At 48.9% G+C, this 14515-nt stretch overlaps 1 protein-coding gene across 1 annotated transcript in view; it reads left to right on the plus strand.

Moving 5' to 3' along the window:
• LOC100772745 (E3 ubiquitin-protein ligase ZNRF3) overlaps window positions 1-11031 on the plus strand; it is a 236684-nt gene extending 225653 nt beyond the window's left edge. Inside the window, 4 exon segments of the mRNA XM_027387369.2 lie at window positions 815-1147; window positions 2733-2942; window positions 4125-4209; window positions 7607-11031. Of these exon segments, the coding sequence (XP_027243170.1) occupies window positions 815-1147; window positions 2733-2942; window positions 4125-4209; window positions 7607-7775 (797 nt within the window). The 3' untranslated portion in view covers window positions 7776-11031.
• Window positions 11032-14515: the final 3484 nt, after the last annotated feature.

Consider the following 14515-nt stretch of genomic DNA (forward strand, 5'->3'; position numbering starts at 1 on the left):
CCCTGAAAAATAAACTTTCTTTTAAATCCTATTCCTACACTCCCTCCTGAAGTCTTTCATTTGCAAGGTCGTGATTATGTAAGACAGAAAGTGGTTGCGTCATCTTTCTAAAGACCTGTCAATCAAACCAAGTCCAGAGAAATCGTGGCTGACACAAAATGTGCCTAATACAGAGTATCATGAATCTGGGATCACCCTTGGGTGCTTTTGGGGATCCACCCCATGGCTACATGTGCTAGGCAAGTGTTCCCCTACAGAGCTATTCTTCCAATCCAGAACTCCTTGTGGATCTCTCACGCAAACACTGCGCCTCTGAAGTACTGGAGACCCTGAGGAGATGCAGAGCCCTTTCCTTTATGACTTCACTCTTCAAACCTCCTCCTCTACAGAGAGGTCCCAATGTTTTCTTGCACTTTATCTATCTCATGTCCTCTCACTGTCATAGGATACAGGAGCAGGTGGTGGCCCTAAACAGGAAACACAAAGAGAGGCTTGGGAATGAGGTGCAGCCCCTAGGATCACATGCTCTGATGCTCCTGAATCCAGACTGTCTGACTCCAGCCAGACCCCAGCCTAGGCTGCTCTTCTAAGCACTGACTGTAAGGTCTCCTGGGGGAAACCAAATATCTGTACAGTCATTCATTGAGGGTGTAAGTGATTCCTTTTGTGATTTGATCCTAAAACCCAAGATGGTCTGGTTTTGTAGCTGGAAACAATGTCTCTAATAGGATCACATTTCTTAGGAGTTTGTTTGTGCCCGAATTAGAGAGGAGCCCAAAGCTGAGCCTCAGCCACATTGTCTTCTCTCCTGCAGCTCTCGTGGGCGCCTGCGGTGGAAACTACTCAGCCATGGCAGCTGTGGTCTACTCCCCTGACTTCCCTGATACCTACGCCACTGGGCGAGTCTGCTACTGGACTATCCGGGTTCCAGGAGCCTCTCACATCCATTTCAACTTCACCTTATTTGATATCAGGGATTCTGCAGACATGGTGGAGCTGCTGGATGGCTACACCCACCGTGTCCTAGTCCGTTTCAATGGAAGGAACCGCCCACCTTTGTCCTTTAATGTCTCCCTGGATTTTGTCATTTTGTATTTCTTCTCTGATCGCATCAATCAGGCCCAGGGATTTGCTGTCTTATACCAAGGTAAGACATCCTTATCTCTGGGGACATAGGTACCTCGGCCTTTTCTTCCTCGCCAGGGTGTTCAAGGCTAAAGTGGTTCTTTAGAGGCAGACTTGGACCTACTGACTCAGCTGCAGATGATCTCAACATTGATTCATTCCCCATTTACCATCATACAACACCCCTCCTTCCAGTGCACAACACCCCTCCTTCCAGTGCACAACACTCCACCTTCCAGTGCACAACACTCCTCCTTGCAGTGCACAACTCCCCACCTTCCAGTGCACAACTCCCCACCTTCCAGTGCACAATACCCTACCTTCTAGTACACAATTGGTTTATATTTCAATTTTACTATTTTAATAGTTTTGTTTATTTTAGATTTTATTTATATCTATGTGAGTATATGCCACATATATGCGGGTGCTTTAGGGACCAGAAGAGGGCATCAGATCACCAGGAGCTAAAGGGTATAAGCAGGTAGTTATGAACTGCCTTTCATGGGTTCTGGGAACCAAACTCAGGTCCTCTGAAGAGCAGGCCATTGAACCATCTCTTCAGCCCAATTTTAGTAGTTTTAGCAACAGTTTTGTAGAGAATGGATAGATAAAAGATGGCTGTTAGAATTGGAAGGCTTCCAAGTGGTCACTTCATCCATCCTACTTCTTCTAAACATTCCAGGCAGTCCCACAGACTAATTTGCCATCTTTCCTCAGAGATGTACACTCTGCCCCTCTGAAAGGAACACATGTGTGCAGACATGAGCCTTTGTTAACCCCTAAAAAGCACAGGTATTGAACTGAACCGCTCAAAAAAAGTTAGGGTAGTGGAAATGGGACAGACTAGTAGAGTAGGTGGGATCAGGTCTGTCATAACGAGGAGGTAACAAAAGTAGAGAAACAAAAAAGCAGCTTCAGTGTCTAAGGAGACCAGTCTCATAACTAGAATCAGCAGTCTCTGTCTTCCGCCCCTGAAGAGCCAGGCCAGAGCCTGCCACGTCCTGCTCCACCACCAGGGAGACCAGCAGAGGAAACTGTGTAGACTTGAATCAGAAAAGGCCTCATCAACCAGTTGTGGCACCTACCTGTAACACCAGATCTTGGGTGGTAGAGGCTGGAAGGTTAGGAGTTCAGAGTCATCCTCAACTACATAGCTGGAGGCTAGCCTGGGCTATATGAGATCCTGTCTTAGAAAGAGGGAAGTGTGGAGGCGATGGTTCAGTGGCCAGGTGCAGGATGAGCATGAAGGGTAGAGTTCAGATCCTGGAGTGCACATAAATGCTGAGTGGGTGTGGTGGCCCACCCTAATGCCAGCCTTGTGGGGTAGAGATGGAATCCCCAGAACAGGCTGTCCACACTCGCTGTACTGGGGCACTCTGCATTTGTTTGAGACTCTGCCTCATTGAGTAACACGGAAGGGTGTCTAAGGATGATTTCGAGCATCAGGCTTGTGCCTCCTCATGTACATGCATGTACATCCACACACATGCAAAGCATTCGGTCACACAGAGAAAGAAAAATAGAAAAGGCCTCAGGCCAGCCAGAGCAGCGCCCTCCTTCCTGCTGTCTTCCTTGGCTTTCTCTGGTTAATACTTTTGATCTTCTAGCCACCAAGGAAGAACCACCACAGGAGAGGCCTGCTGTCAACCAGACACTGGCGGAAGTGATCACCGAACAAGCCAACCTCAGCATCAGCGCTGCCCACTCTTCCAAAGTCCTCTATGTCATCACCACCAGCCCCAACCACCCACCACAGACCGTCCCAGGTAGCCATTCCTGGGCACCATCAGTTGGGGCCAGCGGCCACAGAGTGGAAGGTAGTTCTCTCAACACTTACAGAAACAAAGGCGCTTGTGGGTGCTTCTCCTTCAAACACAGGTTGGGATATTGGCTCTGTAACCTCTAGTCTGCATGGCCTTTGAGAGAAATACTCTTATCAACTTAGTTCTCTTCCAGAGATGGATTCTGTGTGCCTTTGACAACTATGATTAGCAGCTAAGCTGGTCTCTTCTTCATCATCATAAAAAAACAAGCATCATGCTAAGAGCATCTTTCTAGAGCCCCAGGGTAGATTTCCTCAAATACGTTGATTCAAAGGTGCATACAGGCTGGAGGATGGCTCAACCATAGAACATGCTCCAAAATGGAATGGAAAAGATAAAACCAACAGATACAGTATTCCTTCAGTGATGCCATGCACTGTTGTAAACACTGGACCATACATTGAACCAAATAAACTCCTGTCCTTCTTTTGTCTGGAGTCATGAGTCCAGTCTCTAAGTCGCAGGCAGCATAAGGCCAGATATCCCTCCTCTTCTGCAGAGTGAAATGCACATGGAATGCTAGGACATACTGTGCATGTTTTCCATGGGTTGCCAATGGGAGGAAGGAAACCAGAAACACGGTCAAAGGTCAGGAGTGCTAATAACTATGAAGAGATGCCATGCAGGAGAGACCATGGGCCATGATCTTCCATGGTTACGCTAGTGTAGTTGGCTACAGATGTCCTTCCCTGCTTTTCTGTTGAGGATATGGCCCCTGAATGAGCTGGGGCACTGAAGAGGACTGCCATCTATAAATTGGTCTTAAGGTTTTTACAGTGCTCCCTGGCCTCTGTAGATCTCACCATAAAAGGTCAGGGAAGGAGGCCTCTCCAGCCCCACCTTATTTGACTGTGGATTCCTCTTCATTGCTCAAATGAGAAAACTAGGATCCAAAGACTTCTAGGTAACTGACTGATGGGTGCTAGTGGCAGACAGATTAGTCACATCCCTTTTGACTCCCAGTCTGGTGTTTGGAACTTACCAGAGGGAGTTTCAGAACACGGCAAAGTCAAAAGGAAGTCCCATGCTCAGCAGAGCTCCAATTACTACCACTGCCAGGTTTGGTGGCTGCGCCCACCTGCAGGGTCCACAGGGCCAGATCTGCACCCCTGACCTGCCCATCTCCTTTGGAAACTGAAAACAAACTCATCTGGTAAGCTCTCTTTGCACTTGCAGGATGGACCGTATATGGCCTAGCAACCCTCCTCATCCTCACAGTCACAGCCATCGTTGCAAAGATCCTTCTGCATGTCACATTTAAGTGAGTACAAGAGAAAGGGGGTTGGGGGCTCAGCAGTTCTTTCCTCTGACATTTCTTCATTTGTCTGGGTACAGTTGTAAACAGAGCGTGACTCCAAAGGCTGGGTCCCAGGCTGCCTCTTCCTCTTTCTGCCAAGAGAAACAGACAACAAGACAAAAAATTCTGAGGTGCAGGCATCCTATGTCCCATAGATTGAGTTTCAGGAAGGGTTGAAACCATTCTGGCATAGGAAACAGCAATTGTCTGCTTCGGGGCTTGTGCTGTTCCCTTGAAGAGGTTTGTATTGAAGTCAAGCTTCCTAGGACAGTACTGTGCATTTTTCTCAATGCCTCTAGAAACTAAGAAAGTCTTATGAAGAGAATTTCAACATTTCAACTATAGCTTAATAATTTTTATTAATTTATTCTTTGGCAGTTCTGTACATGCATATAACATATTCTGTTCACAGTCACCCATGCCTCTCTTCTCCCCCTCCTACTCCCATCACCCCACCAAGCGGCCCTCCCACTCACAGGCCTTTCTGTTTTATTTCTGTTTTTACTTTGTGGCCCACTGGGCTCAGGTAGAGCTGCCCACATGGGCATGTTTGTAGTGCTGTTCACTGAAGCGTAAACAGCTCACCAGTGGCCACGCCCCTGGAGACAAGTGACTTCCCTCCTCCAACAGCCCTTGACTGCCTTAGCTCTCCCAGGTGAGGCTGTGACCCATGAGCCCCTCTCTCCCTTACCTGTGACTAAATGTTTAGGTTTCAGTCTTATACAGCTGCCATGAATTCCTGAGTGCCAAAGCCATGTCATACCCATGAGACAGAATGTCCTGTCACCTGGCTCTTGTGTTATTCCCTCCTTTTTCCATGGTGACCTTTGGGGGGGTCTGTGTGCCCTGTTGGTGTCTGGGTCTCTGTGGGCCTGGATATGCCCAAACTCTATTTTTGGTAACCTGTAAGTACACCCATCACCCTAGAAATTATTTCTGAACATTTATTTAAGCCAAGCACTTGTAATCCTAGCTACTTAGAAAGACGAAGCAGGAGAATTATGACCAAGGCCAATGTGAACAGCTTATCAGGACCCTATCTCTGCTAGGTACAGTAGCTCGTGCCTGTGATCTCAGCACTCAGTAGGCAGAGACAGGAGCATTGCAGCAAGCTTGAGGCCAAACTTTTCTAGATGATAAATACCAGGCCAGCCTGGACTACAAAGTAACACTGTCTCAAATAAAACAAAAAGCAAAACCTGTCTTCATTATTTTTTTAAACTTAAAAAACTTTATCATTGCTGGGTATTGGTGGAGCACACCTTTAGTCCCAGCAGTTGGGAGGCAGAGGCAAGTGGATCTTTGTGAGCTCAAGGCCAGTCTGGTCTACAGAATGAGTTCCAGGATAGGCTCCAAAGCAATACAGAGAAACCCTGTCTTGAAAAACAAAGCAAAAACAACAACAACAACAACAAGCTTTACCAATTAGTTCTAGCAAAACTGAAGAAAGAAAGTTGTTCCCTGTATGCTCTACCTTCCAGGATAGTGCTGTTTGTGTGTTGTAGAGTTCTTACTTTCTCTAGACTCCAGTTGTCTTTTCTCTGGTTCCCACTTAAAGGCCTTCCTGAACTCTGAGTTCTGGTAGGAGCCTCCTTTTCTGGCCTCAGTTGCCCTTGCTGCAAATGTTTACACATGGAAGCCAGCTGTGGCCAGACTAGTGACCTTATCCATCTCCTCTCTGAACTATGAAATAATGTTCTTACTGTTGTCAGCTGAGCTCACTTTCAGACAGACAGACAGACAGACAGACACACACACACACACACACACACACACACACACACACACACACACAGAAAGAGTGAGATGTAGGGAGGGTTCTTATATTGATATCTGTTGAGAATTAGTTTCAGAACACCGTGTAGATGCCAAATCTTGAGGTTTTTTTGTTTTGTTTTGTTTTTTTCGAGACAGGGTTTCTCTGTGGCTTTGGAGGCTGTCCTGGAACTAGCTCTTGTAGACCAGGATGGTCTCGAACTCATAGAGATCCACCTGCCTCTGCTTCCCGAGTGCTGGGATTAAAGGCGTGCGCCACCAATGCCCGGCGTCAAATCTTGAGTTTTCTTAAGCCTCTTATATAAAATGATGTAGGAGTGAACGTGACTCATGTCTTCCTATACAGTGTACACTCCAGAGCGTCTCCGCACTGCTTCTCCCAGGCAGTGTACACTCCAGTGCATCTCAGATTGCTCACAGTATCTAACAGTGGCATTGCAAAGTAGTTGTTAGTAAATAATGAAAAGGAGTAAAGTCTGGATGTGCCAACCCAGATTAAACTTTTTTTCAAGGATTTTCACCTGTGGTTGGCTGCCCTCACTTGTAGTGGTCTTGCAGTGAACTTACAATAGTGGCCACACCCCTTGGGTGTGGCCTCAGGCAGATGGAAGTGGAAAGAGGGAAGTTTGAGGTGTGGCTTTCCCTGGGGCTTCCTTTCTGTCAGGTCAGCTGATCCTGTAGGAAGGGCAGAGAAGTGTTCCATGGTTCTTTGTATTTTTCTGTGTAATTGTTCCCCAATAAACACCCATTTATCATTTATCTTGGGTCTAGTGAAATAATTACATCCTTACCTTCACTCACTGATGTAGAACCTGCACAGTCAGAGGACCTACTAAGTGTGTTAAATGTCATAATTGGCATTCTAGGAAGTCTCTCAGGGCTAAGTCCTGTCTGTGTGTTTCTGCAATAGCTACAGGCTCAGTGTCTCAGCAAGGCTGAAGCTCTAAAGCACGTACCTCACTCCTCTAACACTGGACCCCTCCACGGTCTCCCTGCCTGTCAGGAGAAGGGTAGGCTAGGAATAGGGCTGTAAGTCAGGGCTCCCTGCTTCACGCTGAGGATGTCCCCCTTAGTCTGTTTAAGGTAAACAGGCTTCTAGGAAAGTGGCATTTGTAGATAGCATTCTTTTATTGGGGTGGGGGGAGAAGAAGAAAAGGGATATTTGAAAATTCAGAATCTCTCAAACACCCTTTTCCAACTTTGAATTATTTTGACAGAAAGTCCCTTGTCACCATGAGGAGACTGCCCTGCCTTGATGCCCATGCCCACAGGCCACATTTCATCCTTAACCCTTGTTTTGTTTTGTTTTGTTTTGTTTTGTTGAGACAGGGTTTCTCTGTGTACCCCTGGCTGTCCTGAAACTCACTCTGTAGACCAGGCAGACCTTGAACTCACAGAGATCCACCTGTCCCTTCTTACTGAGCTGGGATTAAAGGCGTGTACCACCATGCCCAGCTTCACCCTTAACTCTTTAAGGCAGCCAGCATCCTTCCCAAGGTCATGCCTCACAGGTACAGGTGCCTTGGGAGGTGGTGATCTGAATGCTTTGTTCAGATCTACTTGAACAATTAGTTTCATTTGACAGGTCTCATCGTGTTCCTGCTTCTGGAGACCTTAGGGACTGTCGTCAACCAGGGGCTTCTGGGGAGATCTGGACCATTTTCTATGAACCTTCCACTACAATCTCCATCTTTAAGAAGAAGCTCAAGGGCCAGAGCCAACAAGATGACCGGAATCCCCTCGTGAGTGACTAAAACCTCACCGAACCCAGACAGGAGGCTCCTCTCTGAGCTCAAGGCTGCTGGGGTCCCTTCCCCCATAGCCTCTCCATTCACCTAAAGTCTCATGGGGCCACCCTTCTGCAGACTTGGAAGGGGCACCCTGTTGCCAGGGCATAGTAGCCTGGAGTCCTCCTCCATCACTTGCACTTAAGCTATGCCCAGCCTGCAACTCTGTCCCCACTGGGATTGCTAAAACTGGGCTGAGCTGATAGGACACAGCTGGGCCTGATTCTAGACGACCATTGGGTGGTGGGTAGTTTAGTGTGTGATGAGTTTTTCTTGCTTCTTCTCTATTTTATCCACGTATGGATCGGTTTCCCCTGGTCTTTACACGTTGGAACTGAGCCAGACTGAAGAAATTCTCGGGTTTTCTTGAAGGCTGGCCTAGTTCCCTGCCAAGTGTGGTCTCCTGGAGTTAGCACCTAAAAGTGGACAGAGACCCAGTGCTCTGTACTGGCCCTGTAACTTTCTCTCTGATTCCGACTAAGATGTGCCTCATCTAGTCGGAGGGGACTGAGAACAGGGTCACAGTAGATGTCTTCTTTCTAGAGGATTCACTGACCTGCAGGACAAGCCTGAGGATTGAGCATAAAAAGTCCATCTGTTTGTCCATGGAGCAGACACTGTAAACTTCCTGTATACTAGACTTACCTAGCCTGCCCCAAACAGTTCACAGTCCTGTGGAATCTGAGCTCAGCCAACTCCTAGTTCAGAACCAGGAGTTTAAAGGATATAGCATAGTGTTGGGGCTGTAGCTCAGTGCTAGAGAGCCACCTTGCACACATGAGGCCCTAGGGTCAATGCCAGTACTGCCAAAAGAGGGAGAAAGACTGTAGGCAGCATCCCATTATAAGACAGCAGACATGTGGTGCCTGCAGGGGGTGTCTATCATTTTAAAAGAAGATCAAAACTGCCAAAAGCTATGTCCTTTGTCCCTTATAATGGGGACACAGTAGTTAAGAATAAGGGCTCTTGTCCTGCCCCATCACTTTGTCCTGTAGACAGGCACGCAGACTACAGAAGTTGGCAAAAGGAAAAGGCAGGGCTTGGGAACTGGAGATCTTCCCAGGAGAGGCTGGAAGATTGAGGGTCCCAGCTGCAGTGGCTGCCAGGCATGAAAGGAAGGGCCATCCCTGATGGAGAAGTCCGGCAGTCTGGAAGTGGCCTTTGTCAGTAGCAGCCAAGAGGAACAGCCTATGCCCTGAAGGTGGACCTTGGTCAGCGTGTGGCTCTCCTGCCAGCACTTGAGCTTTGGTGCTTGTGGGCCTCTGATCTTCTGGGTACCCTCATAGAGCACTATGCTTACCTCCCCTGCATCTCTAAGCCACTGTCACTGAAGCCTTTTGTAGGGTTCGGGTAACCCATCAGTAGCTGGCTGCTCCCAGGACAGAAGACTGACTATATGGGACCATTGGGGAGCATCCTCAGGGAGAAGCAGTGACCAGAGCTGATAGGAGGAGGAAAACCGTGTCTCTATAGTGGGCCAGGGGTGCTGGCCAGCTCCTGTTGGAGGCAGGTGGGGGTGCAGAGCTGCTGCGGGTCATCTTCACTTTGATCTGGGAAAGCTGCAGGTCTTGGGTCTGAAGACAGACTCACCACACACAGACCACTGGAAACAGACCAACAGGAGCAGGTTCCACTCCAGGCTGTTCCTAATGCTTGTGGGATCCCCTCTGAAAGCAAGTGAGTCACAGAGCACCATGTACATGGCACAAAGAGGATGTAGGCTCTCCTAGGGAAGGTTCAGCTGGCCAGGACATTTGTTTAGCTCTGATCACTGGCCCCAGGCTTCCTTCAGGCCACTACTCATGGGCCTCTTCACATCTCAAACACAGGAAGCCATACCCCAGTGGTGGCAGCTACAACTCAGCTGCCCTTTATTGGCTTCCCCAGGAAGGACAAGGGACGTGCCCAGCATTCCAGCACCCACTTCCTCTCTGGGGAGCAGTCCCAGGAAACACCAACCCACCTTACAACAGCGTGAGGCAGTGTAAAGGGCTTAAATCACCCAGGCCAAACCTCCAAAAATGACAGCCACAGTCCATTAGAGCCTGCCAGTGGCATGTGTACCAGTTGGCTGGTACACACTGAGGTGGGTGGTCCTGAGAGCTGAGTGTTCTGGGGGAGGGGGCTTTTGAGTTGAGGAGGGTGGAGGTTGCCTGAGGAGAACAGCAACACAAAAGACTATGCATGACCTTGGAGACATTAGGTGTAGGCACAGGCGCCTGTGTTCTTCCCCACTGGTCTCACTGCTTAGAAAGTAGAGACAGTAGAAAGAAGCCTGTGTCTCCCCCACATCAGCAAGGATGGGGCTGAGGCCGCCTGGAGAGAGCAAGACTTCTCAAAATGTGGGCTCCGGCTTCAGGCCTCAGCCAAAAGCTCCCAAAGATCAAAGCTTTGGCAGGTACAGCTGTTGTGGCTCCTGAGCCAGACCATGGGATGTGCCTGGGCCAGATGCCACCCCATGTCCCAGTGTCAGCCCAGGCAGGACCCCACCTGACCCTCCTCATCAGCCGCTGGTCTGACACCAGCAGAGCTTGCAGAGCTGTTGCCAACCCCCAGGGACAGTCCATCCTTAACCTTCAAAAGCACTTAGAGCGGATGGCCTCCCAGACTCTGTCCACCTATCTGCAGGACCCAGACTAGGTCTCCCAGACCAGCTCCTCGCTCCACAGTTCTCCATGGTTACCTCCGGGGCTCCTCTGGGGTTTGGAATCTCCTGCTTGGTGTTTGACATCTGCTTCGGGTACTGCCTGGGGAACTGTTAACCCTTCCCGTGCCTTTGTTTACTGTCCTCACCCTACCTCCAGGCCACTTTCAGCCTAGCTGCTCTGGTATGAGTGTGGGGAGACTTGTCAGACCTGCCAGCCACACCCCACCCTGTCTGCCAACAGAACCTGGGGGCTTCACACAGGCTCTTGTCTTGCCATGTTGGAGCTGAGCACACTGGCTGAGGCTGGGGGAGGGTGAGGGGGGCAGGAGACAGTGGGGGGTGTCAGAGGGACATATGCAAGGAATCCTTTCCTGCCTGCACAGGGAGCTGCCATCCCTGCTGCCCTCGTGGCACCAAGACCTTCCATTTCCAAACTCACCCTCCAGCAGGGATCTGACTTTGGACAACAACGCTTTATTTGTAAATATGCTCTTAATATGCAACTTTGAGAATAAAATAGAAACATCGTGTATTTTAAAATATAAAATGAAGTGTGACACACTGTATACAATTTAATATATATTTTTAGGATTTTGTTATTTAAGAAAATGGAATGTGATGGTACTTAACTTTTACAAAAGAGAGAAAAATGTTATTTTTACTGTTTGAAGAAAATAAATATTCTCATTGTTGTAGAAACAGTGGTGGGCCCTAGGCTGTCATTTTTACAGGGGCGTCCCAGGAGTCGGACCCACAGCAAAGTATGCAGTGCTGGGACTCTGCCCTCCCAGGAACTGGGCCTGGCATTGGCTGGCTTTCTCTGGGTTTCACAGTCTTGGGTTTCACCGTCCTGTCATTGCTTGACCACAGCTGAGGCAGAGTGGGCTAGCTGTAAAGACTAATACTCCAGGTCAGCTCTACACACAGTATAACTGCCTCAACCTACTCTCGGTGGAAACAGCCATCGCCCAGACAATGGAAGCCTGATGGAGAGACTGTGTAACTATCCCCAGAAGAACAGGGTTGGCCTCCCAAAGTAATCCATGCTTCTCTCCCCTCCTCTGGCCCATTCTCTCTGTTACTGGTTTGGTTTTTTTTTTTAGATAAGGTCTATCTCTGCTGCGCTGCCCAGGTTGGCCTCAAACTCCTAGGTTAGCACGTTCCTCCATCTCAGCCTCCCCAGTAACTGGACTACTGTGCCCTTTTTCAACCCTCCCTTAAGTAAAGCAACCCTTTGCCATGGTTCCTCATGTGCCAACGAGGAAAAGAAGTCTCGGTGAGGCAGCATGAATTGGTAGTTGGAGCACAGAATCGTAGACAGCTGGCCAGGGTTCAGATTCTTCTATCCTTCAGCTTGGGACCAGGAAGAGTTCAAAGGAGGACTTCGAAGAGCTCTGGCCAGTGACATCAGACTCCCAGCTTAGAAAGAACTCCTCTTTTCATCCAGAAAAGTCAAATTAGAGACCAAGTGCAGGCTGACCACAAGAAGATGAAGATACATATCTGGATAAAAGGTGTCAGGGCCTGAGGAGGCCACACCTTAGCACCAAGGCAGGAAAGGCTGACCATGCCCAAAGTCAGGATACATGCTTAGGCCCGAGAGCTCAGGTTACATCCAAACCCCTCTTAGCATGGAGCTTCTGTGCCTAGTACATTGGGTTGTGCTGTGCGTGTCATTACTGCTGCACATCATTAGTTAAATAGTAGCTGTTGCTTTTATTCTAGAATATACCTAGGGGTTAAGAAAACAGGTGTCTGAGATTGGTATCAGGGCAGGGAGAAGAGCCACACTGTCATAAGGATAGGTAGGTCACAGGTATTATAAAATCCTGATGAGTTTTATGTGGGCCGAGTCCAGGGATGTCAGTATGGGCCATCAAGGCAGGGCTATTGGGCATTCGAGAGGTGGCCTGAGACCTGGCAAGGCTCTGGTCTGAAGAGCATTTTTTGTGCTAATACCCTAATATCCTTGGGTCAGTGTAGGAAAGCTGCCAGGATGATGTTAAGATACTGAGGCAGGTAAGAGAACTACAAGGGAACTGAGACAGTGCAGGGCTTTCCCATAAAGCCTTCTGCCTATTGTGGTAGACTCTGCCTGATGGCTTGCTGCTCCTTACAGTCCCAGTTCTAGATTCTCAGGGTTTGATTTGGTTGGATTGAGTCTCCTTGGCCCAGTCAGATTTTTGGGGGGCACACGTCAGTCCAGCCAAAGAATCCCACCACCACTACCTAAGATGTGGACTGTTATCAGAGTTGTTTCCAGGACCCCTGACCAAAATGCAAGACCCTAGCCCAGTCCTAGACCTGTCGTATAAACTCCCCTGAGAAGTGCCCACCATGTTTGACCACTGCTTCATCCATTTGGGACCTTTTACTACAGTCAGTTCTGGAAGGAATTATCCACATAGCCAGCGGTGCAAATTGTAATCACCATTTTGTCTACCCACGGGATGGGGATTGCTTGTCTCTCAGCTGCAAAGACTTCCAGCCCCAGATGCATCACAGGACAGAGGAGTAGGGCAAGAAGATGCATGAGCAACACAGCAGGTGTTCCCAGAGGCTGCCCCAGGGGACACTTCTGCCACCCTTGTGGTGACCACACTGAAAGGCCAGCTCAACTGGAGTGTTTATCTTTTCTGAACTTTCCTCTGTTTTCCGAGATTTTCCGAGACCCGCTGTCATTCCATAATGGAGAATTTGTGTAATGGCAGGAAATGGCTAGTGAGGACATGTGGAGCGCCCTTGCTGATAGATTTCAGACAGACTGGGCTGCAACAGAATAATACATAAATGAGACCAGAATGTACAACTGTCCTGCCCAAAGAACCCCCTTTGATTATGAGACAACAGGAAGAGACCCCCCAAGCCCATTTGAATAGAGTTGGGGGCCACCTGACCTTGACCTGACGTGTCACCTATCCCACAGCCCCTGATCCATCACCAGGGTGGCTCCAGTTGCATCCTCTGTCCTTCAGTCAGAGGCTTTTCCCATGCAGGGAAAGGCCGTACAAAGGTGACCTTGTCTACAAGCTTGTGAGTCACATGGTCATATCCTCTCCCGAGTGGGCCATGTGTGTTGAAGCTGTAGGCAGACTCTAGGGCTCAGAGAACTGAGAAGCCTTTGTTCCTCCATGGCAGCGTTGGGTCTCCCCAGGGGTATGTTTTTGCTCAGCTGAAGGGGACACTTTGGGGATAGAGTATGTCAGCCTTAGAATATAGCAGCTTCAAGTACAGCAGCTCTTGCCTGCAGCCAGAGTCTTCATTTCTGCTCTCCAGCTGTTCTCAGAGCTACCAGGCCCCCACAGAACAGGCCTACACCTGCTACTGGCGGTGGTCAGTGGATTGGACATGGAAGCCCATGTCCAGGGTAAGGACGCCCTGAGAAATGAACCTGTCAGCTCTGTGGGGGCTGGGCTGGGGAATGGCATTCAGTAAGAAGGAAGGACTTTAGAAGAAAAGGAAGCTGAAGGCTGGAAGTCCTCAGGAGGACACAGAAAGGTCTAAATTGCACAGGCTTTTGCAGAAGCAAAGCTACAGAATCCTCTTCGCTCATGGCCTGAGTAGAGCAGCTACCACTGTTAGTTACAGGCATGAAACAAAGCATGGTCAGGGCCCACTGCTTCATGTGCTGATCGTGTGACTAGTAGTCAGACCTCCAGTTTAGCCAAATACAGGGGCAGCGTTTTAAGGGTTTGCAGAGCTGAGGGAAGCTGCGGGACATGCCAGGGCTAATCACAGTGGCACTGGTGACTCCAGTCCTCTACATTGCTAACTGTGGCTCTGACGTTGTGCCAAGCACTTCACAGACATCACTAGATCCTTCTTCTTTTGTTTGTTTGTTTGGCATTTTATCACTGGTCAAGAGGACCTATAAGCTTGAGTTCTTTCAAAGGTCCCAACAAAGAGTACCCTTCAAGCCCAAGTCCAACAGCCATTAGAACAGCCATTTTCTGTTGACAAGTGTCCCATGAGGTCTGAAGTGGGAGGCCAAGGATCATCCATCCTACCTTGGAACTGTAGAAGACGACTATCATTTTCCTCAATCCTTATAGGAACTTCC

The sequence above is a fragment of the Cricetulus griseus genome (assembly GCF_003668045.3).
Source record: "Cricetulus griseus strain 17A/GY chromosome 1 unlocalized genomic scaffold, alternate assembly CriGri-PICRH-1.0 chr1_1, whole genome shotgun sequence".
NCBI lineage: Eukaryota > Metazoa > Chordata > Mammalia > Rodentia > Cricetidae > Cricetulus > Cricetulus griseus.